This window comes from Oncorhynchus gorbuscha, linkage group LG11 (assembly GCF_021184085.1).
Source record: "Oncorhynchus gorbuscha isolate QuinsamMale2020 ecotype Even-year linkage group LG11, OgorEven_v1.0, whole genome shotgun sequence".
Classification (NCBI taxonomy): Eukaryota; Metazoa; Chordata; class Actinopteri; order Salmoniformes; family Salmonidae; genus Oncorhynchus; species Oncorhynchus gorbuscha.
The window spans coordinates 48,733,706-48,760,136 of record NC_060183.1 but is presented as its reverse complement, the minus strand read 5'-3'; the positions used below and the strand labels follow the sequence as shown (position 1 = coordinate 48,760,136).

Sequence of the window (26,431 nt, the reverse complement as noted above, 5' to 3'; positions counted from 1 at the left end):
CCAGAGGACCGGACAGCATGCCCTCCGTTTTGACACACTGAACTCTTCCAAATAGTTGGTGAACCAGGCAAGGCAGTCATCCGAAAAACCGAGGCTACTGAGTCTGCCGATAAGAATATGGTGATTGACAGAGTCGAAAGCCTTGGCAAGGTCGATGAAGACGGCTGCACAGTACTGTCTTTTATCGATGGCGGTTATGATATCGTTTAGTACCTTGAGCGTGGCTGAGGTGCACCCGTGACCGGCTCGGAAACCAGATTGCACAGCGGAGAAGGTACGGTGGGATTCGAGATGGTCAGTGACCTGTTTGTTGACTTGGCTTTCGAAGACCTTAGATAGGCAGGGCAGGATGGATATAGGTCTGTAACAGTTTGGGTCCAGGGTGTCTCCCCCTTTGAAGAGGGGGATGACTGCGGCAGCTTTCCAATCCTTGGGGATCTCAGACGATGTGAAAGAGAGGTTGAACAGGCTGGTAATAGGGGTTGCGACAATGGCGGCGGATAGTTTCAGAAATAGAGGGTCCAGATTGTCAAGTCCAGCTGATTTGTACTTTTAAAGAATGACCAGGCATCCTCAACTGACGGGATGAGGTCAATGTCCTTCCAGGATACCCGGGCCAGGTCGATTAGAAAGGCCTGCTCACAGAAGTGTTTTAGGGAGCGTTTGACAGTGATGAACGCCCGAGATGGCATAGCAATTCAGACGTCTTTTGTCCTCGTCTTGTCGTGTCCTGTATATATATATATTTACAACTTTTTTTCACATACATTTTTTTTATTTTCCATCAACTCATCTTCAAAACACTCTCCTGCAACCCGCCTCACCAATTTATATTTATAAATAAGTATTATTTACCTCAAATCTGCAATCCTCCAAGAAGCTAGCCAGAAGCTAGCCAGATACTCCAAGAAGCTAGCCAGAAGGTAGCCAGGAGCTAGCTAGAAGCTAATCAGAAGCTAGTTCAGAAGCTAGTTAGCTTCTTTACTGGCAAATCGTTAGTATTCAGCTAACCACGGTTTGTGGTCATCAGCTATCCTTTAGCTTGAAAATCTATCGCCAGTTTTGTACGGCGCAGCGCGGCTCGGAACGGAACATACCGGACCAATTTTTCTCTCCATGTCCTTGGATTTCAACTGCTCTCTGGACATTCATTCCCGGATCTCACAGCTAGCCAGCTGCTATCCGTGTGTCTATCTGCTCTCGTCGATTCCGGAGCAAACATCAATTACTCCGGAGCTAGCCAGCTCCGTAAATCACTCCTGAGCTCCGTCAATCACTCCTGGGCTGCAGTCACCTATCCGGAACCGTTTTACTGCCTACGCGGAGCCCCACCGGGCCTTCACAACTGGACTGCCGACGTTGTCTACCCGAAGGAGATCCGGCTGGCTCCTCCGTCTCGACATTACCTGAACGCCCATCTGCGGCCTGCTAACCGTTAGCTGTCTTACCGGCAGCTCTCAGAATAGACAATCGGACAATTTATTTATTTTTTATTATTATTATTATGTTTATTCTTGGGCCTCTATAACTATATCTATTGTTTTTATTTTATTTTTGTTGTTGTGTGATTTGGACTAATTCCCTCTACCACACGGAACCCCACTAATCTACTGACGGAACGCAAGAGGTGGCTAACAACAGACCCCCTTCCTATGCTAGCTTGCTACCGATGTCCTGGCTAGCTGTCTAAATCGCCTTGACCCCGAAACCAACCACTCCACTCTCTGGACTCTTTTGATCACTCGACTAAGGATGCCTCTCCTTAATAATATAATAATAATATATGCCATTTAGCGGACGCTTTTATCCAAAGCGACTTACAGTCATGTGTGCATACATTAATGTCAATATGTCTTGTCCATTGCTGTTCTGGTTAGTGTTTATTGGCTTATTTCACTGTAGAGCCTCTAGTCCTGCTCACTATACATTATCCAATTTATTAGTTCCACCACCCACACATACAATGACATCTCCTAGTTTCAATGATGTTTCTAGAGACAATATCTCTCTCTTCATCACTCAATACCTAGGTCTACCTCCACTGTATTCACATCCTACCATACATTTGTCTGTACATTATACCTTGATGCTATTTTATCGCCCCCAGAAACCTCCTTTTACTCTCTGTTCCAGACGTTATAGACGACCAATTCTTATTGCTTTTAGCCGTACCCTTATTCTTCTCCTCCTATGTTCCTCTGGCGATGTAGAGGTGAATCCAGGCCCTGCAATGCCTAGCTCCACTCCTATTCCCCAGGCGCTCTCTTTTGATGACTTCTGTAACCGTAATAGCCTTGGTTTCATGCATGTTAACATTAGAAGCCTCCTCCCTAAGTTTGTTCTATTCACTGCTTTAGCACACTCTGCCAACCCGGATGTTCTAGCTGTGTCTGAATCCTGGCTTAGGAAGACCACCAAAAATTCTGAAATTGTAATTCCAAATTACAACATTTTCAGACAAGATAGAACTGCCAAAGGGGGCGGTGTTGCAATCTACTGCAAAGATAGCCTGCAGAGTTCTGTCCTACTATCCAGGTCTGTACCCAAACAATTTGAACTTCAACTTCTAAAAATCCACCTCTCTAAAAACAAGTCTCTCACCGTTGCCGCCTGCTATAGACCACCCTCTGCCCCCAGCTGTGCTCTGGACACCATATGTGAACTGATTGCCCCCCATCTATCTTCAGAGCTCGTGCTGCTAGGCGACCTAAACTGGAACATGCTTAACACCCCAGCCATCCTACAATCTAAACTTGATGCCCTCAATCTCACTCAAATTATCAATGAACCTACCAGGTACCCCCCCAAAGCCTTAAACACGGGCACCCTCATAGATATCATCCTAACCAACTTCCCCTCTAAATACACCTCTGCTGTCTTCAACCAAGATCTCAGCGATCACTGCCTCATTGCCTGCATCCGTAATGGGTCAGCGGTCAAACGACCTCCACTCATCACTGTAAAACGCTCCCTGAAACACTTCAGCGAGCAGGCCTTTCTAATCGACCTGGCCGGGGTATCCTGGAAGGATATTGATCTCATCCCGTCAGTAGAGGATGCCTGGATATTTTTTTAAAATGCCTTCCTAACCATCTTAAATAAACATGCCCCATTCAAGAAATTTAGAACCAGGAACAGATATAGCCCTTGGTTCTCCCCAGACCTGACTGCCCTTAACCAACACAAAAACATCCTATGGCGTTCTGCATTAGCATCGAACAGCCCCGTGATATGCAGCTATTCAGGGAAGCTAGAAACCATTATACACAGGCAGTTAGAAAAGCCAAGGCTAGCTTTTTCAAGCAGAAATTTGCTTCCTGCAACACTAACTCAAAAAGTTCTGGGACACTGTAAAGTCCATGGAGAATAAGAACACCTCCTCCCAGCTGCCCACTGCACTGAAGATAGGAAACACTGTCACCACTGATAAATCCACCATAATTGAGAATTTCAATAAGCATTTTTCTACGGCTGGCCATGCTTTCCACCTGGCTACTCCTACCCCGGTCAACAGCACTGCACCCCCAACAGCAACTCGCCCAAGCCTTCCCCATTTCTCCTTCTCCCAAATCCATTCAGCTGATGTTCTGAAAGAGCTGAAAAATCTGGACCCCTACAAATCAGCCGGGCTAGACAATCTGGACCCTTTCTTTCTAAAATTATCTGCCGAAATTGTTGCCACCCCTATTACTAGCCTGTTCAACCTCTCTTTCGTGTCGTCTGAGATTCCCAAAGATTGGAAAGCAGCTGCGGTCATCCCCCTCTTCAAAGGGGGGGACACTCTTGACCCAAACTGCTACAGACCTATATCTATCCTACCATGCCTTTCTAAGGTCTTCGAAAGCCAAGTCAACAAACAGATTACCGACCATTTCGAATCTAACCATACCTTCTCTGCTATGCAATCTGGTTTCAGAGCTGGTCATGGGTGCACCTCAGCCACGCTCAAGGTCCTAAACGATATCTTAACCGCCATCGATAAGAAACATTACTGTGCAGCCGTATTCATTGATCTGGCCAAGGCTTTCGATTCTGTCAACCACCACATCCTCATCGGCAGACTCGACAGCCTTGGTTTCTCAAATGATTGCCTCGCCTGGTTCACCAACTACTTCTCTGATAGAGTTCAGTGTGTCAAATCGGAGGGTCTGCTGTCCGGACCTCTGGCAGTCTCTATGGGGGTGCCACAGGGTTCAATTCTTGGACCGACTCTCTGCTCTGTATATATCAATGAGGTCGCTCTTGCTGCTGGTGAGTCCCTGATCCACCTCTACGCAGACGACACCATTCTGTATACTTCCGGCCCTTCTTTGGACACTGTGTTAACAACCCTCCAGGCAAGCTTCAATGCCATACAACTCTCCTTCCGTGGCCTCCAATTGATCTTAAATACAAGTACAACTAAATCCATGCTCTTCAACCGATCGCTACCTGCACCTACCCGCCTGTCCAACATCACTACTCTGGACGGCTCTGACTTAGAATACGTGGACAACTACAAATACTTAGGTGTCTGGTTAGACTGTAAACTCTCCTTCCAGACCCATATCAAACATCTCCAATCCAAAGTTAAATCTAGAATTGGCTTCCTATTTCGCAACAAAGCATCCTTCACTCATGCTGCCAAACATACCCTTGTAAAACTGACCATCCTACCAATCCTCGACTTTGGCGATGTCATTTACAAAATAGCCTCCAATACCCTACTCAACAAATTGGATGCAGTCTATCACAGTGCAATCCGTTTTGTCACCAAAGCCCCATATACTACCCACCATTGCGACCTGTACGCTCTCGTTGGCTGGCCCTCGCTTCATACTCGTCGCCAAACCCACTGGCTCCATGTCATCTACAAGACCCTGCTAGGTAAAGTCCCCCTTATCTCAGCTCGCTGGTCACCATAGCATCTCCCACCTGTAGCACACGCTCCAGCAGGTATATCTCTCTGGTCACCCCCAAAACCAATTCTTTCTTTGGCCGCCTCTCCTTCCAGTTCTCTGCTGCCAGTGACTGGAACAAACTGCAAAAATCTCTGAAACTGGAAACACTTATCTCCCTCACTAGCTTTAAGCACCAACTGTCAGAGCATCTTACAGATTACTGCACCTGTACATAGCCCACCTATAATTTAGCCCAAACAACTACCTCTTTCCCAACTGTATTTAATTTATTTATTTATTTTGCTCCTTTGCACCCCATTATTTTTATGTCTACTTTGCACATTCTTCCATTGCAAAACTACCATTCCAGTGTTTTACTTGCTATATTGTATTTACTTTGCCACCATGGCCTTTTTTGCCTTTACCTCCCTTCTCACCTCATTTGCGGAGGTGTATTTGGAGGGCCAGTTGGTCAGGATGACGTCTATGAGGGTGCCCTTGTTTACAGATTTAGGGTTGTACCTGGTGGGTTCCTTGATAATTTGCGTGAGATTGAGGGCATTTAGCTTAGATTGTAGGACTGCCGGGGTGTTAAGTATATCCCAGTTTAGGTCACCTAACAGAACAAACTCTGAAGCTAGATGGGGGGCGATCAATTCACAAATGGTGTCCAGGGCACAGCTGGGAGCTGAGGGCAAATAGTAGTAGTCAGAATGGATCACTATGTAATGAAATATCTTGATTTCTAGCAAAATTTTAAAATAATTTACTGTGGAGATCGAACTTGATCATAATAAACCAATTTTAAAGGGCAAAACGTGTGTATAAAACATTTTTGTTTGGCCGTTCTGGCCATTGTAATTTACATAGGCTTTCTATGGCAGACCATGGCTTTTGGCACTGCTAGGTTGCTATGTAGTAGCCGACCAGCAGAGTTCACGACTTCACGCTCCAGACTGCTAGACAACAAGGTTACTAGCTGCAACCTAAAACAAATATGTGTTTTATTTACACTTTCTTATCTTGTGAATGTAGCCTAATGCAAGTATTGCATCGAGACGGATGGCAAGTGCCTGTCAGGCTCAAAGGCTGCCCCTGAACTCCTGTCATGGACGATTTGCATAGCCACAAGTTTTTTTGTAATGCATCAGTGTGATAACTTCCCCGCAGGCTCATTGCCAACACTGTAGCCTATTTAATAGCAATTCGGCAAGAAAGAGGATCAATCGATGCTTCCCACCTCGAATAGGCCTATGCCTATTCTTATTTACAAATCGTTTCAAACTATGTCGCTGTTCTTGTCAATATATAGCTATAGGCGGCTCGTTTAAGAGCTAGAGAGAGGGGGAAGAGATAGGCGAGATGCCAGCGGAGATATGTGAATTATAAGAAAGGAACAGTGAAATATCCGTTGGAGTTTAGGCTACCCTTAAGTGGTTGCACAGATTTAGATTTTATCACAACTACAGTTGATGTCGGAAATTTACATACACTTAGGTTGGAGTCATTAAAACTAGTTTTTCAACCACTCCACAAATTTCTTGTTAACAAACTATAGTTTTGGCAAGTCGGTTAGGACATCTTCTTTGTGCATGACACAGTAATTTTTCCAACAAATGTTCACAGACAGATTATTTCACTTATAATTCACTGTATCACAATTCCAGTCGGTCAGAAGTTTACTTACACTAATTTGACTGTGCCTTTAAACAGCTTGGAAAATTCCAGAAAATAACATCATGGCTTTAGAAGCTTCTGATAGGCTAATTGACATCATTTGAGTCAATTCGAGGTGTACCTCAAGGCCTACCCTCAAACTCAGTGCCTCTTTGCTTGATATCGTGGGAAAATCAAAAGAAATCAGCCAAGACCTCTGTAAAAAATGCCGTCATACCACTCAGGAAGGAGACGCGTTCTGTCTCCTAGAGATGAACGTACTTTGGTGCAAAAAGTGCAAATCAACCCCAGAACAACAGCAAAGGACCATGAGAAGATGCTGGAGTAAACAGGTACAAAAGTATCTATATCCACAGTAAAAATGAGTCCTATTTCGACTTAACCTGAAAGGCCGCTCAGCAAGGAAGAAGCCACTGCTCCAAAACTGACATAAAAAAAGCCTGCACATGGGGACAAAGATTGTACTTTATGGAGAAATGTCATCTGGTCTGATGAAACAAAATTAGAATTGCTTGGCCAAAATGACCATCATTATGTTTGGAGGAGAAAGGGGGAGGCTTGCAAGCCGAAGAACACCATCCCAACCATGAAGCACGGGGTGGCAGCATCATGTTGTGGGGGTGCTTTGCTGCAGGAGGGACTTGTGTACTTCACAAAATAGATGGCATCATGAGGAGGGACCATTATGTGGATATATTGAAGCAACATCTCAAGACATCAGTCAGGAAGTTAAAGCTTAGTCGCAAATGGGTCTTCCAAATGGACAATGACCCCAAGCATACTTCCAGAGTTGTAGCAAAATGGCTTATGGACAACAAAGTCAAGGTATTGGAGTGGCCATCACAAAGCCCTGACCTCTATCCCATAGAATATTTGTGGGCAGAACTGAAAAAGCGTGTGTGAGAAAGGAGGCCTACAAACCTGTCTCAGTTACACCAGCTCTGTCAGAAGGAATGGGCCAAAATTCACCAAACTTATTGTGGGACGCTTGTGGAAGGCTACCTGAAACGTTTGACCCAGGTTAAACAATTTAAAGGCAATGCTACCAAATACTAATTGAGAGTATGAAAACTCCTGACCCACTGGGAATGTGATGAAAGAAATAAAAGCTGAAATAAATCATTCTTTCTGTTATTATTTTGACATTTCACAATCTTAAAATGAAGTGGTGATCCTAACTGACCTAAGACAGGGAATTATTTACTAGGATTAAATGTCAGGAATTGTGAAAACTGAGTTTAAATGTATTTGGCTAAGGTGTATGTAAACTTCCAACTTCAACTGTATAATATATAAGCTAGATGATTGTGATAATACATACATTCTTAGATAGAGTACTGGGGATTGATGCATGTTGCATATAATCACCGTTGGAGTGCATAATTGCCATGCGGTTTACATCAAATGCAACGGTGCCAAAAAAACAACTGCAGAATATAGGCTACAGTTGCCAGCAGAGGACTTCTTTGTTACCTAAAATAAAGAAAATATAACGGGCTTGGGGTAATGACTGGAGCGGAATCAGTGGAATAGTATCAAATACATCAAACACATGGTTTCCTGGTGTTTGATGCCATTCCATTTGCTCCGTTCTGGCCATTATTATGAGCCATCCTCCCCTCAGCATTCTCCTGTGTTTTAATGGTACGCGACAGTAGGTAGTTTGGCTCATTTTTGGCTCTTTTCACCCACCATATTCTAATTATTTTCACTTGCCCACTCTAACTATTCGCCTTCAGGTAATGGGTACTCCATCTAGTGGGCCACTGTAGGGTTATAATGGCCTGCAAAAAGGAGGTGTTGTTGCGAATTTGGAGGGCGGGTTGACATGAGACACACAGGCTACACAAGCACAGCCCCCAGTCTCCAGAATCCCAATATAATTAGTTTTATTGGGTCTGCTCATGTAGACTACTAACCTACAGTCATTAGAAAGATAGTTGTCATAAGGTTGGAAATACTACTGTTAGTAAAGGACCATGAATGAAGTTGTTAAAGTTGAATAAAGTTGTTATTATGAACTTCCCTTTGGTCATATAAACCTATAGATGTAGGGTCTTAATTTGAGACAGTTTTCAACAGCAGGAAAATAACCCTGCAGCGACAGGAAATGGTCATTATTATGTGGATTAGAATTCATATTTATTTTAGGGGTTGATACATCTTTCATTAGGGCAAATCAAGTCTGACATTTTAAAGTGGAAATTACACACATTAGAAGCCTTTTTAAACCTCATGCAGGAAAATTCTCAGCAACAAAAGAGTAATCAAATTAAGATTCTACATCTGTAGCTGTTAGACTCTCTAAGATACTGTAGGCTATGCAAGGTGTTCGCCTAGGCTAAGCAGCAGAACGTTGTAGCGAATTTGAATGGCAGTCACAAGGACTCAAATGTATGGAGCGAGATACCTCCCAAAAGTTGAACGTACGTATCGTTAGGATCGTAAGAAACTCCCCACGTAATTGTTAGGATCGTAAAAAAAACATGCGTGAAACATGAAACGTAACATTTAATCTGTGAATGTACAAACACCATGTTCCGATTACGGACTAACATTTTAGGCTCGAACATATCTTGTGTTTCAATTTTGACGTACAATAACACCTTATGGAGTTTCGGTAGTTTAATCTCACCAACAAACGCAAGTATAGGTAGCAATAACTGTATTATGCCTACAACAGTGAAGTTTCAGTTCACTAGGTGTGTCTCTATAGCATGGGCATAATTATCTCTGGGTGACGTGGACATCGCCATGCATGCACCGTATCAAAATATGACTAATTAAACATTGCACCATCCCATTCTCTGGGCTCTGTCTGCAATCATAAACAGTAGTATCTACCAGGAATAATGAAACTTATAATAGATGTTTGGTGAATCTATGAATTAGGTTTGACCACTGGATTCTTTGCCACTCAAAATGTTTTTTTTTTGTGTTTTTTTTTATAGATTATTTTCATATTTATTTCATCACTCAAAATCTTGCCAAAGCATATTCTGTAGGAGGGGTTAATAAGACTTTATATGAATCGGGTCATGAACATATGGACTTTGAAATTAACAAGGGAGAGGTTAAACATAGTGTCACACCCTGATCTGTTTCACCTGTCCTTGACTCCACCCCCTCCAGGTATCGCTCATCATCCCTGGTGTATTTATACTTGTGTTTTCTGTCTCTCTGTGCCAGTTTGTCTGGTTTGCCAAGTCAACCAGATGTCATCTCTTAGCTCCTATATCCCCTCCAATCTCTATTTTTCCTAGTCATCCTGGTTTTGACCCTTGCCTGTCCTGACACCGAACCCGCCTGCCTGACCATTCTTCCTGTCCTGACCTCGAGACTGTCTAACGCTCTGTACTGGTTGGACTCTGACCTGGTTTATGAACTCTCACCTGTATCCGACCTGCCTTTTGCCTACCACTTGTGTTATAATAGATACTGGAGCTCAACCTTCTGCCTCGTGTCTGCATATAGATCTCGCCTTGTGCCCTTATAAATCTGGCATACGCTTATTCCCACACTTTACAATAACTCTGTTGCAGTGGTCTTGGGTAGTCTCCGTATAGGCTCCATCACAACACTGTTGCCCAGCTGAAGAGCTTGTGATCTCCGTGCAGCAACACAGTACTATGAGCCTTCGAAACAGCACCCCTCAGCCTCAGAAGATGCCCATCTGGAGGCATGCACCAATAGAGTCATTATACTCTAATATTTGCCTACTAGCCAAATAAAGTGCAGAGCGTGCATGATGCGTGCAACTCGTCATTCCAACACATTTGAACATTTAATTCATCCTTCATTTAGTTCAGTCAGTCAGTACGTCAGTCATTTGTCTGAGTTGCAATAGGAACTCAATCAAAGAGAAATGAACAGACTTATCCATTTCTTTATTGAAATCCATGTGAGTATTCAAAATGATCAAGTTCTTTAGCCTGTCACTTTAATAATTCAATGTTAAATGTAAGCCTATTGTGGTGGAAATTCTAACCAAGTGAGAGATGCTTTAATATTGATTAATTATTGCAGTAATGGAGCTGGTCAACATTCACTCGAAGTTGATTGCTGAGAACCCAACGAGTAGAACTGAGCCACAGCATTTTATAGTTAAGACACATCCTCCTGAATACATGACTAACAACAGATGTGTGGAATGTGTCGTGAAAATGTCCTGTATTACCAAATCACAAGAGAGCAAACCACACACAATTCAGTTATCATAAAGTCCATCTTTAATTATATGAGCTCCATCACAACCCTGTGACTCTCAGATAACTTCAGTGTCTATAAATGAATTCTCTGAGAGTGCTTACACATTGCAACTGAGATCCTTTATAGCAAAGACACACATAGCCAGACAGCATTGGCTATAAATTATCGTTCAGCTTTGGTCTCCTAAACTATGTTCTTATCTCGCTCTTGGTACCACTCAGAACCAAAAACACTACCTCTTCCAATGGCATATATCAAATACACCCCTCCTGGACAAGATCACAGAGAGACAGTGACTGGCACACAGACATTGTGGAGCCAAGAGATAATTGGTTCCCCCTCAATCATCCCTTCACATGGTTTAAAAGATACGTTTACACATGACATATTCACAGATAAGATTAACCAGACCTCTCCCCTCTCTGGGCCCAAGCAACTTTTGCCCACATAAGCATGCTATTAAATGAAGAAGAAAAAACATCTTATTTATAAATGTTACCTAAAAAATTCTGATTCTGCCACTACAAATGAGTCAAAAGGTTAGGATTTGTATGTGAGAAAGGAGTATCCCCCAGCCAGATAGCATTTACTGTGAAGACTGTTCCAATTGTATAGAAATCAGCGTTCTTCTTCTTATCCGCTATCCATACCAAAGACATCTCCTCCCTGATACCTCAGTACACAAACACCAATTCAATCTAGGTTCCATCACCATAAATCAATTGCCAGCGCCAAGCCCCAGAGGCCCAACTCAGTCCACACAGACACAGATGACAGAGTACTCATCAAAGCTATTCGATGCATAAACAGTGTTAAAACAATCTTGTCATTTTCCACCATTATATCCAAATAAAAAATAGTCCTTCGACTTGTAGAAATGGCAATTTAGGCTATAATTTTGTGTGCTGGTATCTTGCAAAGTAATTTAGAACTCTTTGTGTTTTATAACTGTTTTTATCACAGGCCTATAAATATAGCCTCTAAATAAATGTTTAACAAACTATTTGAAGAAGCATGTGCAGTGGCCGATAGGGAAAACAGATCTGGCAAGACGAATAGGCTACAAATAGTCTTAATCATTTGGGACCCCGTGGATATTTCGCCCAGAACAGGTTATAGCCAAGATTTTATCAATATTTTGTTTTGTCTCATTTATTGATATGGATACAGAGGCTGTGCAATGGAATGTGCAATGCAAATGGCTATAACAAGCCAACATACAGAGTGGAATTTACTAATACAACAGTCAAAATGCCTAATATAAGTCCTACAGTCTGTGTGTCATGCTGGTGAATGAGGACCCAAAAGCGACTTGGCGAAAACAGAGTATTTAATCCAGAATAAACATTACAAAACAAAAAGCATAATACTACACGTAAAGACGAGAACAGACTGGAGACTTGATCGAGAACTGCAGGTTGCCTCGGGAAGGCACTTGAACCTAGCAGACTCAGACACCTGCTCACCACGCAGCATCTGAGGGAAACACGACACGACAGGGCAAAACATAGACACAGCACGGTGAATATAAATGAGGATCTGACAGGGCAGGTACGGGAAACAAGGAGAGAAATAGGGACTCTAATCAGGGAAAAGGATCGGGAACAGGTGTGGGAAGACTAAATGATGATTAGGGGAATAGGAACAGCTGGGAGCAGGAACGGAACGATAGAGAGAAGAGAGAGCGAGAGAGTGAGAGAGGGAGGGGGAGAGAGAGGGATAGAAAGAGGGAAAGAACCTAATAAGACCAGCAGAGGGAAACTAATAGAATGGGAAGCACAGGGACAAGACATGATAATTAATGACAAAACATAACAGTACCCCCCCACTCACCGAGCGCCTCCTGGCGCACTCGAGGAGGAATCCTGGCGGCAACGGAGGAAATCATCAATGAGTGAACGGTCCAGCACGTCCCGAGACGGAACCCAACTCCTCTCCTCAGGACCGTAACCCTCCCAATCCACTAAGTATTGGTGACCCCGTCCCGAGAACGCATGTCCATGATCTTATGTACCTTGTAAATAGGTGCGCTCTCGACAAGGACGGGAGGGGGGGAGGGAAGACGAACGGGGGTGCGAAGAAAGGGCTTAACACAGGAGACATGGAAGACAGGATGGACGCGACGAAGATGTCGCGGAAGAAGCAGTCGCACAGCGACAGGATTGACGACCTGGGAGACACGGAACGGACCAATGAACCGCAGAGTCAACTTACGAGAAGCTGTCGTAAGAGGAAGGTTGCGAGTGGAAAGCCACACTCTCTGGCCGCAACAATACCTTGGACTCTTAATCCTGCGTTTATTGGCGGCTCTCACAGTCTTCCTCGCAGACAAAGGCAGACCGGTAATGAAGTCTAGGGCGATGTGAGACCATGGTCGAGAAGGAATGGGGAGCGGTCTGAGACGACCGGCAGGAGGAGAGTTACCAGACTTAGTCTGCGCGCAGTCCGAACAAGCAGCCACGAAACGGCGCGTGTCACGCTCCTGAGTCGGCCACCAAAAGCGCTGGCGAATAGACGCAAGAGTGCCTCGAACACCGGGATGACCAGCTAACTTGGCAGAGTGAGCCCACTGAAGAACAGCCAGACGAGTGGCAACAGGAACGAAAAGGAGGTTACTAGGACAAGCGCGCGGCGACGCAGTGTGCGTGAGTGCTTGCTTAACCTGTCTTTCAATTCCCCAGACTGTCAACCCGACAACACGCCCATAAGGAAGAATCCCCTCGGGATCAGTAGAAGCCACAGAAGAACTAAACAGACGGGATAAAGCATCAGGCTTGGTGTTCTTGCTACCCGGACGGTAAGAAATCACAAACTCGAAACGAGCGAAAAACAACGCCCAACGAGCTTGACGGGCATTAAGTCGTTTGGCAGAACGGATGTACTCAAGGTTCTTATGGTCTGTCCAAACGACAAAAGGAACGGTCGCCCCCTCCAACCACTGTCGCCATTCGCCTAGGGCTAAGCGGATGGCGAGCAGTTCACGGTTACCCACATCATAGTTGCGCTCAGATGGCGACAGGCGATGAGAAAAATAAGCGCAAGGATGAACCTTATCGTCAGACTGGAAGCGCTGGGATAGAATGGCTCCCACGCCTACCTCTGAAGCGTCAACCTCGACAATGAATTGTCTAGTGACGTCAGGAGTAACGAGGATAGGAGCGGACGTAAAACGTTCTTTTAGAAGATCAAAAGCTCCCTGGGCGGAACCGGACCACTTAAAACACGTCTTGACAGAAGTAAGAGCTGTGAGAGGGGCAGCAACTTGACCGAAATTACGAATGAAACGCCGATAGAAATTAGCAAAACCTAAAAAGCGCTGCAACTCGACACGTGACCTTGGAACGGGCCAATCACTGACAGCTTGGACCTTAGCGGAATCCATCTGAATGCCTTCAGCGGAAATAACGGAACCGAGAAAAGTAACGGAGGAGACATGAAAAGAGCACTTCTCAGCCTTTACGTAGAGACAATTCTCTAAAAGGCGCTGTAGAACACGTCGAACGTGCTGAACATGAATCTCGAGTGACGGTGAAAAAATCAGGATATCGTCAAGATAGACAAAAACAAAGATGTTCAGCATGTCTCTCAGAACATCATTAACTAATGCCTGAAAAACAGCTGGCGCATTGGCGAGACCAAACGGCAGAACCCGGTACTCAAAATGCCCTAACGGAGTGTTAAACGCCGTTTTCCACTCGTCCCCCTCTCTGATGCGCACGAGATGGTAAGCGTTACGAAGGTCCAACTTAGTAAAGCACCTGGCTCCCTGCAGAATCTCGAAGGCTGATGACATAAGGGGAAGTGGATAACGATTCTTAACCGTTATGTCATTCAGCCCTCGATAATCCACGCAGGGGCGCAGAGTACCGTCCTTCTTCTTAACAAAAAGAACCCCGCCCCGGCCGGAGAGGAAGAAGGCACTATGGTACCGGCGTCAAGAGACACAGATAAATAATCCTCGAGAGCCTTACGTTCGGGAGCCGACAGAGAGTATAGTCTACCCCGAGGAGGAGTGGTCCCCGGAAGGAGATCAATACTACAATCATACGACCGGTGAGGAGGAAGGGAGTTGGCTCGGGACCGACTGAAGACCGTGCGCAGATCATGATATTCCTCCGGCACTCCTGTCAAATCGCCAGGTTCCTCCTGAGAAGTGGGGACAGAAGAAATGGGAGGGATGGCAGACATTAAGCACTTCACATGACAAGATACGTTCCAGGATAGGATAGAATTACAAGACCAATTAATAGAAGGATTATGACATACTAGCCAGGGATGACCCAAAACAACAGGTGTGAAAGGTGAACGAAAAATCAAAAAAGAAATAGTCTCACTGTGGTTACCAGATACCGTGAGAGTTAAAGGTAGTGTCTCAAATCTGATACTGGGAAGATGACTACCATCTAAGGCAAACATGGGCGTAGGCTTGTCTAACTGTCTGAAAGGAATGTTATGTTTCCGAACCCATGCTTCGTCCATGAAACAACCCTCAGCCCCAGAGTCAATCAAGGCACTGCATGTAGCACCCGAACCGGTCCAGCGTAGATGGACCGACATAGTAGTACAAGATCTAGATGAAGAGACCTGAGTAGTAGCGCTCACCAGTAGGCCTCCGCTTACTGATGGGCTCTGGCCTCTTACTGGACATGAATTAACAAAATGTCCATCAAATCCGCAATAGAGGCACAGGCGGTTGGTGATCCTCCGTTCCCTCTCCTTAGTCGAGATGCGAATCCCTCCCAGCTGCATGGGCTCAGTCTCAGAGCCAGAGGAGGGAGATGGTTGCGATGCGGAGCAGGGAAACACCGTTGATGCGAGCTCTCTTCCACGAGCCTGGTGACGAAGATCTACCCGTCGTTCTATGCGGATGGCGAGAGCAATCAAAGAGTCCACACTGGAAGGAACCTCCCGAGAGAGAATCTCATCTTTGACCACTGTGTGGAGTCCTCCAGAAAACGAGCGAGCAGCGCCGGCTCGTTCCAGTCACTAGAGGCAGCAAGAGTACGAAACTCTATAGAGTAATCCGTTATGGATCGATCACCTTGGCATAGGGAAGCCAGAACCCTAGAAGCCTCCCCACCAAAAACTGAATGGTCAAAAACCCGAATCATCTCCTCTTTAAAGTTCTGGTAATTGTTAGAACAATCAGCCCTTGCCTCCCAGATAGCTGTGCCCCACTCTCGGGCCCGGCCAGTAAGGAGTGAAATGACGTAAGCAACCCGAGCTCTCTCTCTAGAGTATGTGTTGGGTTGGAGAGAGAACACAATCTCACACTGGGTGAGAAAGGAGCGGCACTCAGTGGGCTGCCCGGAGTAGCAAGGTGGGTTATTAACCCTAGGTTCTGGAGGCTCGGCAGGCCAGGAAGTAACAGGTGGCACGAGACGAAGACTCTGGAACTGTCCAGAGAGGTCGGAAACCTGAGCGGCCAGGCTCTCCACGGCATGGCGAGCAGCAGACAATTCCTGCTCGTGTCTGCCGAGCATGGCTCCTTGGATCTCGACGGCAGTGTTACGAGCGTCTGTAGTCGCTGGGTCCATTCCTCGGTCGGATCCTTCTGTCATGCTGGTGAATGAGGACCCAAAAGCGACTTGGCGAAAACAGAGTATTTAATCCAGAATAAACATTACAAAACAAAAAGCATAATACTACACGTAAAGACGAGAACAGACTGGAGACTTGATCGAGAACTGCAGGTTGCCTCGGGAAGGCACTTGAACCTAGCAGACTCAGACACCTGCTCACCACGCAGCATCTGAGGGAAACACGACACGACAGGGCAAAACATAGACACAGCACGGTGAATATAAATGAGGATCTGACAGGGCAGGTACGGGAAACAAGGAGAGAAATAGGGACTCTAATCAGGGAAAAGGATCGGGAACAGGTGTGGGAAGACTAAATGATGATTAGGGGAATAGGAACAGCTGGGAGCAGGAACGGAACGATAGAGAGAAGAGAGAGCGAGAGAGTGAGAGAGGGAGGGGGAGAGAGAGGGATAGAAAGAGGGAAAGAACCTAATAAGACCAGCAGAGGGAAACTAATAGAATGGGAAGCACAGGGACAAGACATGATAATTAATGACAAAACATAACACTGTGCTCCCAAATACTGGAAAAAGTGTGATTCATTAGGTTACATGATCACCACAGTAGCCACACGCAGCTATAAAAATAAATAATGCAATTGTATGGCCATTAAATAACACAACAGCATGGCATATTTAGAGAGTGGAATAGGCCAAGCCTAAGTCATAAATACTTTCTCATTTGCAGCTCAAGCGTTTATTCTAGACAACGCTCTTCTGTACCGTTTATCATTCTCACAGAAGTCATTTGCTGAAGGCCCAAGCCTATACTCCGCTATCTACTGGTATCATGTCGTCATTGAATGCAGTTCTAAAACAAGCTCTAGACTTTTATTTTGGAAATGAAACCCGAAGATGCAAAGCAACTCTAATGTCTGGGCTAGAGTTGCTTGATTGACTAGCTAACTTCGACTAGATACATTCGGTTCATGTCCTTTACTGATGCCACATTACTGACAAAAGTTTGTACATATAAAAAAAGATCTGTAACCAAGTAAAGGGAGACGTAAGAAGTAAGAATTGAACGTGTAAATGTAAATTTATAGTTGTAACATAGGGTTTGTACGTTTACAGATCTAATTTCAAGTTTACGTTTCATGTTTCACGCATGGCTTTTCTTACGATCCTAACAATTTAGGTATGTTTTTTCTTACAATCCTAATGATACGTACGTTCAACCTTTTGGCAGCTATCTCACTCCATAAACATGTCTCTTTGCAGCAGACCAGGCGCCAGAATGAATCAGTTGGACGGGCCTTTGATTTCCATATTTCTGTTTATGTGTGCAGGTGCTTGCATTTTCCAATTTGTTTTATATGGCTGTAATAGTAAAGCCCTTAGGCAGCTCGTGAGTTTCAAGTTTGGCTGAAACTTACAATTGCATCCAACCATTTCTACCGATCTGCATGATAGTTTCATTTCAATAATAACGTTTTCATTTCTCTAAATCAATGTCTCGTGGTTAACAATCTAAAGTGAAATTATAAAAATCTAAAAGTTCAAATTGAACTATGACAAGAGCACTAACCTCTGCATATGGACACATTGATACACTGTGACCAATTGGCAGATAAAGAAATGAGAGCATAGAACTCAGAGAGAGCCTATAGGCCAATACAGCAGTAGGCCTAAAACTTCCATCGCCAACTAAGTAAAATACGTAGGCCTAAAGCCGACAAATATAAACAGTAGAAAATATCTTGATGAAATTGGCGGTTCTTTCAATCATATTCATCTCTCTCTCTGCCTCCCTTTCTATCTGTCTCAACTTGAGCTATTGCTAGTGTATCAAATCATCACTGGGTCCAGCCTGAAGCAGTGGTTAGCAAACTTGCAACATTGTATCAACCAGCCTATTCCGGGCCCTCAGAGTTTCCTGCACCAGTGAGCTCAGGACAGAAAACTGTTTTTTATTACATTTCCACTGGATATGTACAGTGCATCCGGAAAGTATTCAGACCCTTTGACCTTTTCCATATTTTGTTAGGTTACAGCCTTATTATAAAATGGATTGAATTGTTTTTTCTCCTCATCAATCTACAGTTGTGGCCAAAAGTTTGTGAAAATTAATGTGTGTAATTCTCAAAAGTCTGCTGCCTCAATGTCTTTAGATATCTTTGTCAGATGTTACTATGGAATACTGAAGTATAATTACAAGCATTTCATAAGTGCCAAAGGCTTTTATTGACAATTCCATGAAGTTGATGCAAAGAGTCAATATTTGCAGTGTTGACCCTTCTTTTTCAAGACCTCTGCAATCTGCCCTGGCATGATGTCAATTAACTTCTGGGCCACATCCTGACTGATGGCAGCCCATTCTTGCATAATCAAAGCTTGGAGTTTGTCAGAATTTGTGGGCTTTTGTTTGTCCACCCGCCTCTTGAGGATTGACCACAAGTTCTCAATGGGATTAAGGTCTGTGGAGATCCTGGCCATGGACCCAAAATATCGATGTTTTGTTCCCCGAGCCACTTAGTTATCACCTTTGCCTTATGGCAAGGTGCTTCTTCATGCTGGAAAAGGCATTGTTCGTCACCAAACTCTTCCTGGATGGTTGGGAGAAGTTACTCTCGGAGGATGTGTTGGTACCATTCTTTATTCATGGCTGTGTTCTTAGGTAAAATTGTGAGTGAGGCCACTCCCTTAGCTGAGAAGAAACCCCACACATGAATGGTCGCAGGATGCTTTATTGTTGGCATGACACAGGACTGATGGTAGCGCTCACCTTGTCTTCTGCGCACAAGCTTTTTTTCCGGATGCCCCAAACAATCGGAAAGGGGATTCATCAGAGAAAATTACTTTACCATAGTCCTCAGCAGTCCAATCCCTGTACCTTTTGCAGAATATCAGTCTGTCCCTGATGTTTTTCCTGGAGAGAAGTCGCTTCTTTGCTGCCCTTCTTGACACCAGGCCATCCTCCAAAAGTCTTCGCCTCACTGTGCGTGCAGATGCACTCACACCTGCCTGCTGCAATGCCTGAGCAAGCTTTGTACTGGTGGTGCCCCGGTCCCGCAGCTGAATCAACTTTAGGACACGGTCCTGGCGCTTGCTGGACTTTTTTGGGCGCCCTGAAGCCTTCTTCACAACAATTGAACTGCTCTCCTTGAAGTTCTTGATGATCTGATAAATGGTTGATTTAGGTTCAATCTTACTGGCAACAATATCCATGCCTGTGAAGCCCTTTTTGTGCAAAGCAATGATGAAGGCACGTGTTTCCTTGCAGGTAACCGTGGTTGACAGAGGAAGACCAATGATTCCAAGCACCACCCTCCTTTTGATGCTTCCAGTCTGTTATTCGAACTCAATCAGCGTGACAGAGTGATCTCCAGCCTTGTCCTCATTAACACTCAGACCTGTGTTAATGAAAGAATCACTGACATGATGTCAGCTGGTCCATTTGTGACAGGGCTGAAATGCAGTGGAAATGTTTTTGGGGGATTCAGTTCATTTGCATGGCAAAGAAGGACTTGGCAATGAATTTGATCACTCTTCATAACATTCTGGAGTATATGCAAATTGCCATCATACACACTGAGGCAGCAGACTTTGTGAAAATGAATATTTGTGTCATTCTCAAAACTTTTGGCCACAACTGTACACACAGTAGCCCATAATGACAAAGCAAAAGCAAATGTATACAAATATATAAACTAAAATCACACATTTACATAAGTATGGCACACCTGTATTTAGGGAGTTTCTCCCATTCTTTTCTGCAGATCCTCTCAAGCTCTGTCAGGTTGGATGGGGAGTGTCGCTGCACAGTTATTTTAATGTCTCTCCAGAGATATTCGATCGGGTGCAAGTCTGGTCTCTGGCTGGGCCACCGAAAGGCCATTGAGACTTGTCCCAAAGCCACTCCTGCGATGTCTTGGCTGTGTGCTCAAGGTCATTGTCCGAAGGTGAACCTTCGCCCCAGTCTGAGGTCCTGAGTGCATTGGAGCAGTTTTTCATCTAGGATCACTCTGTACTTTGCTCCCTTCATCTTCCACTTGATCCTAATTAGTCTCCCAGTCCCTGCCGCTGAGAAACTTCCCCACATTATGATGCTGCCACCACCATGTTTCACCATAGAGAGGGTGCCAGGTTTCCTGAAGCTTGAGTTCAATCTTGGTTTCTCCAGACTAGAGAATCTAGTTTATCATGGTCTGAGAGTTCTAGGTGCCTTTTGGCAAACTATAAGTGGGCTGGCATGTGACTTTTACTGAGGAGTGGCTTTCATCTGGTCACTCTACCATAAAGGCCTGATTGGTGGAGTGCTGTAGAGATGGTTGTCCTTCTGGAAGGTTCTCCCATCTCCACAGAGGAGCTCTGGAGCTCTGCCAGAGTGACCATTGGGTTCTTGGTCACCTCCCTGATCAAGGCCCTTCTCCCTCAATTGCACAGAAGGTTACAAAAAGTGCATTTACTGTTGGTGTAATTAAGCATGATCCAAGAGAATGATCGAATATCACTATGTCATGGATTTCTTTAACCCAGTTAATTGTAGAGCGCATTTTTTAAATAAAAGTGTAATAAATTCTTGAATAGCATTTCTTACTTGGAGAAAAAAATGTATTGTCTTTTGTAGTTGGGAATAGTAATCTCCAGGTGTCCTGTAAATTATTTGTAGAGATTAAATTTTTCAGTCTCCTTGGAGTTTCCTTGGATTTGCTTTTTTATTGCTACGTCTGTCGATTTTATCGACTGTATGACTTTGGTGCCATGTCATCGACTGTGCCGTCATGCACCAGATTGCTATAACATATGCTGTGGTTAGCTGAAACCTAAAATACCTATCCAGGATTTGTAATATCTGGCATGCATCAGAAACGTCTGAGCAGGGGAACACAACCTTTATCAAATTAGGTAATGCTCTGTAGGCGGGGCGCCAGTGAGCTGATTGGAGGACACACAGGAGCAGTGATTGGTTTGTGGATAGGTCAATCATGGTAGCTTTACAGCTCCACAATAATAGACATCTTCCAACCTTTCTTTCAGGTCAGGGAGTGTACAGCACCACTGGAATGAGATATATTACTTTGTTGATCATCTGGCTCATAAATTCATAAGGTATAGTATAGTGTTACCTGGATACACAACTACATGTCCCAGAGAGCTCAATTAATATACACTGGTCAAGTCCAGTAAGGATGTAAACAGACATGTTATTGAACAAACTATTTGGACAAAACAGCAAAACACAAAGAGATTATGTCAGTCAACTGTGGAAATAACCCCCCCCCCCCATCCTTCTCTCTCGCTAGTCCTCAGCTGCGGATGTCCTTCATTGTGTTTTCTACAGAGGGACGGATCCTGATGAAACTCACAGAAGACAGGCAAGGCATAATCCCTCAAACCGTTGTGCTTATGCTTTAACTACTCACAACGAACACAGGCAGGATTCACACAATACACCACCTTTAGTGACCTACTCATTTCCTTCATTGGTCAATATTTTTGTGGAAGGTACTGTGTGCCAATCTTTCTATTGTGGGGTACAGCCCACATGATACACTGACAGTACAAATAGCCTGTATTTTTTTTGTGTGTGTAAGCAGGGAGCAGATTCGAGCAGGCCTGGAGGAGCTCCGTATGGTGCACCCTGGGGGAGACACTTTCATGCACAAAGGGTTCCAAAGGGTGAGTAGTGGATTGGAAGCCAGTAGCTGAAGGGAACTAGGCAACAGCTTGACTTCCTACTGCAAAAATTAGAACAAGATATTGTTGTGTTCCAATAACCATTCTTATCTCTCTATATGGGTAAAAGCAGAAGACAAAATGCTGTCTCAATAAAGTGTTCGTCTAAAAGCCCTTCTATCTGCTCTTCCAGGCCAGTGAACAAATCTACTATGCTGGAGACAGTGAGTAAATTATTCTTGTTATTTGCACTTGGAAAAATGATTTGGGTAGAACTCTCATTATGCTCCCAGTCATAAGCAGACACGGATGAAAAGCTACCAGTACAATTCCAACCTATTGATCCTTGTTGAACCCTTTACAAAGAAACTATGGTGTCAGAAGTGTTAGAATTGAAGAGGTGTCCGATTGAATTATCCTATTATTTTCTTCCCCTTCAGTGTCAGTACAGTCTGTCCTCTGAGAAGTCTTCTGTTCTGCTCTGTTGTCTTGTTCTAACTGTTGTCTTGTTGTCTTGTCCTGGTCCATCAGGTTTCCGTACAGCCAGCGTCATCATTGCCTTGACAGATGGCGAACTGAGGGAGAATCAGTTCGATCTGGCAGAGAGGGAGGTGAGAGAAATGCTTGTTTTAGACCTGCAGTAATGGATGATCTATTGGCAATTGTAACGTTCGTCGTCTTCCTCTGATGAGGAGTAAGAGAGGTCGGACCAATTTGCAGCGTGGTACGTGTCCATTTTAATAAGACAAACTGAACACTACAAAAAAACAAAATAACAAAGTGAAACAAATGAAACGGTCCCGTGTGGTAACAAACACTAACACGGAAAATAATCACCCACAACTCAAAAGTGAAACCAGGCTACCTAAATATGGTTCTCAATCAGGGACAACGATAAACAGCTGCCTCTGATTGAGAATCATACCAGGCCAAACACAGAAATCCCAAAACATAGAAAAAGGAACATAGACAACCCACCCAACTCACACCTTGACCATACTAAAACAGAGACATAATAAAATAACTAAGGTCAGAACGTGACAGCAATATCTATCTATACACTCAGCGTGGGCCTAGTGGAAATAGTCAGCCACATTCCACAGGATATTCCAGTCCTGGAAGAGCAGAATGTCATACTCTACTCCCTGTCATCATATGTAATTATTATTATTAGAGTTGCCATTTCCATTTATCTATACAGCTGGTTACATCAGTTGTTTCAGCTGGTCATTTCAGTCGTTTAATTACCGGATGTTTCAATCTTGTTAATACATTGGCCGGTGGCCAGTAGTGCAGAACTTCCTAGACTTGATTAAATGTCATCAAGACCCAAGAAGTCATCATTGGCTGTGGAAGAACACTCTAAGCACTACATTTAACCATCAACAATCGATAGGGTGGACTGCTACAAAATCGCCTGCGCCATTATAGACAGCAAACGCCTGTGTCTCCAAACGTCAGTCACGACTTAAGGCTAAGTACCTGCACAAACCTGCAGTAAGTAAGCCTTGGACAAGTACGCGTTGTCCGAGTCAGAAAATGCCCATATGGCCAAGAGCCTATCTTTCTGTAGCGTAAGGCAGGCTCAATGTACATGAATACAATCCCTGGACAGGACGCTAGTCTGCCACAGGGCCTTACCCCGAATCGATCTCCTTAATGTTGAGTGCCAATCTAACCACCAGGCCACTGAGTTGGTTGCACAAACCTTCCATAGATGCTTCATAAAATCCATCCTCATCCTTTACGGATACACCTTTATACAGTGCATTGTATTGGTTTTCAAAGTATCTGACACCACAAATGAAGTTCTCTCTACTTTGGTCAATATAGAGTTATAAAAGAGCTTTCATGTCTTCTTGCGTGTCACTAGGCCGGCCGATCGCGTCAACTGGGTGCCTCTGTCTACTGTGTGGGAGTAAAAGACTTCAATGAAACCCAGGTGAGCCACATGTTTCTGTTGTGAGCAGGGGATTTAGCAGTTGGCTAGTCTCACATTACTGTTATTACACTGTTATTAAATAAAACTTCTTCTCCCTCCCCAGCTTTGGACAATAGCCGACAGTAAGGACCATGTTTTCCCTGTAAATGATGGTTTTGAGGCACTGCAAGGAGCCATTGATTCAGTAAGTAGGGCAACAATGTTAGGGGCCGGTAGAATGATGTAAACATCTGTTCACTATAGTAAGGTATAGTTTCAACATGGTTGAAAGTATACCAAGGCATACGTACTTTCAACAAATCTAACTAACATATTTACAGTTTGTGCTGTTCACCGCTGTCTCCATTATCCACATCCTTCTCTCTCTCTCTCTCTCTCTCTCTCTCTCTCTCTCTCTCTCTCTCTCTCTCTCTCTCTCTCTCTCTCTCTCTCTCTCTCTCTCTCTCTCTCTCTCTCTCTCTCTCTCTCTCTCTCTCTCTTTCTCTCCTAAGATCCTGAAGAGATCATGCATTGAGATATTGGCAGCAGAGCCCTCTAGTATCTGTGCAGGAGGTGAGTGGTGTATTGGAGTGGGTTTCATAATGGGCTCCAGCTGCATGACACTGCCACTTGTTTATTGATAAGCTGACGACACGGATCAATCCACTATGTGTTTCAACTGTGTCTAATGACACAGCAAGGGGGAAACAGATTGACTTAAATATGTGTTTGACTCTGTGTAAATGAAAAGTGCCAGCTGAAGATAAATAGGCACGGTTAAAACGTTACATCCTCTCTAGCTCAGCCTAGCCTGCATTTGGCCTGAATATTGTCCGATTTCAGATAATCACAGATCATTATGGATAATTGCTGAGCTTTTGGCCTCAGGAAATAAGGACTTGAAAATATTATTATCAACTGTAATTCCTCTTTACCAATGTTATCAAGGTGATCAAATGCCATTGATGATTCTCCCTGTTCCCTCCCTTTCATCCTGTCTTAGAGTCCTTCCAGGTGGTAGTGAAAGGAAATGGTTTCTCACATGCCCGCGAGGTGGGGAAGGTCCTTTGTAGCTTCCGCATCAATGACACTCTCACTTTGAGTAAGTGGAAGTTACGGTACCTACAATTTCCGACCATTAACCCTAATGAATCTCATCAGCAACACCCCTGTTTTTAATGAGCAGGAAACAATCTCTTTAACTTTCACACAGGATTCTAGGTGCAGGGTAATGAGGCTTAGAAATACATCTATTTCAGCAATGCCACAGTGAGTTGGCTGTTATTGACTGTGTCATCAGGCTGTGTGAGAAAAAGGCAAAGAGAAAGGATTTCAACCATCCTGAATGAAAGAGCTTAAAGGAATGAGCCTGAAAGAATACTCATTAGTTCAAGCAGGCACCAGTTGGCCTAGCTAGCAAATAACATTCTGAGAACCATATGTTTCCTGGAGCTTGGTGAGAGCCTGGTTGTCCTATGGTTATTTTGCATACAACCTTCCACAACTTTCTGGGAATGATGCAGGATAGTGGTTTGGCGTTGGAACATTCTCACCACATTTAATAATTAAGGAATTTTGTTATTTTCTTGGTAATTCATTACTTTACCAGAATGTTTACTTGGGAGTTGAAACATAGTTACATTTCATTTAAATTTTGGTAATGTTCTAGGAACGTTCTCCAACTAGTTTGACATTGGGAATGTTCTCAAATAGTTTAGAGAATGTTAAGAAACAACATTCTTCTGTTGGAATTTCAGTACTTCAGCATAACTTTTCCTACATGTTTCCTCATGGTTCAATTTAAGACGTTGTCAAATTGTTTTGAGAACGTTAAAACGTTCTATAAAAACACAAGAAACCTTGAGTAAAGTTCAGAGAATGTTCTAAGAATGTTATTTAATATGCAGTCCATTCTCAGCATCAACAAAACTCTATCCTCTATCTTGTTAAGTGTGTTCAGGTGTGTTGGCCGCACCCACTAATTGGCCACACCTGATCTTAATGAGTGCTTGTTTCCTATGAAATTAGGTCCGTTTGAATAGACTAAAATGAACAGCATTGTATGTCAAAAAATGGCATGCTAGCCCCATCCTGGTTCCTCAGTGGACTAATTCTATAGCTAAAGAACAGAAGATTATAGGTTTAAATCTCACTGATGCTGTGTCACAATAAAAAGAAAAACATGTTTTTGCATGATTAATATCTAAGGAAATGTATTTCTATGTGTTCTCTCTGTGCTTAGTTTTAAAAAGTTAACCCAAAACAAGGTAGCAGTATTGTTAAAAGTAAGAGCGTTAATTAAACCTCCCATGAAAACTTTAAAGGAACCAGAGTAAAAAGTTATCTGAACCTTGGGCCAATGTAGAGCAGCAGAATCCCACAAGGTGGCCTACACATGACAAAAAATGTGACTTTGGGCCACGAAATAACTTTTTTGCAACTGTGGTACAAACCTTTTGATGCAAGACCCTCACTGGCAGCAAATTACAACTAATGGAGTCTGCAGCAGTGCATTGGCAGATCTGAGTTAGCGATGTAATG

The 26,431-nt window shown here is 43.9% G+C and overlaps 1 protein-coding gene across 2 annotated transcripts in view; it reads left to right on the top strand.

The window, feature by feature from the left end:
* LOC124048829 (anthrax toxin receptor 1-like) overlaps positions 1 to 26,431 on the top strand; it is a 49,461-nt gene that overhangs the window by 9,027 nt on the left and 14,003 nt on the right. For both annotated transcript variants that reach the window (XM_046369946.1, XM_046369945.1), the window contains exons 3-11: positions 21,331 to 21,402; positions 21,597 to 21,668; positions 21,891 to 21,972; positions 22,163 to 22,193; positions 22,501 to 22,580; positions 23,843 to 23,911; positions 24,015 to 24,095; positions 24,403 to 24,463; positions 24,894 to 24,992. In XM_046369946.1, coding sequence (XP_046225902.1) covers positions 21,331 to 21,402; positions 21,597 to 21,668; positions 21,891 to 21,972; positions 22,163 to 22,193; positions 22,501 to 22,580; positions 23,843 to 23,911; positions 24,015 to 24,095; positions 24,403 to 24,463; positions 24,894 to 24,992 — 647 coding nt within the window. The remainder of the gene's footprint in view (positions 1 to 21,330; positions 21,403 to 21,596; positions 21,669 to 21,890; positions 21,973 to 22,162; positions 22,194 to 22,500; positions 22,581 to 23,842; positions 23,912 to 24,014; positions 24,096 to 24,402; positions 24,464 to 24,893; positions 24,993 to 26,431) is intronic.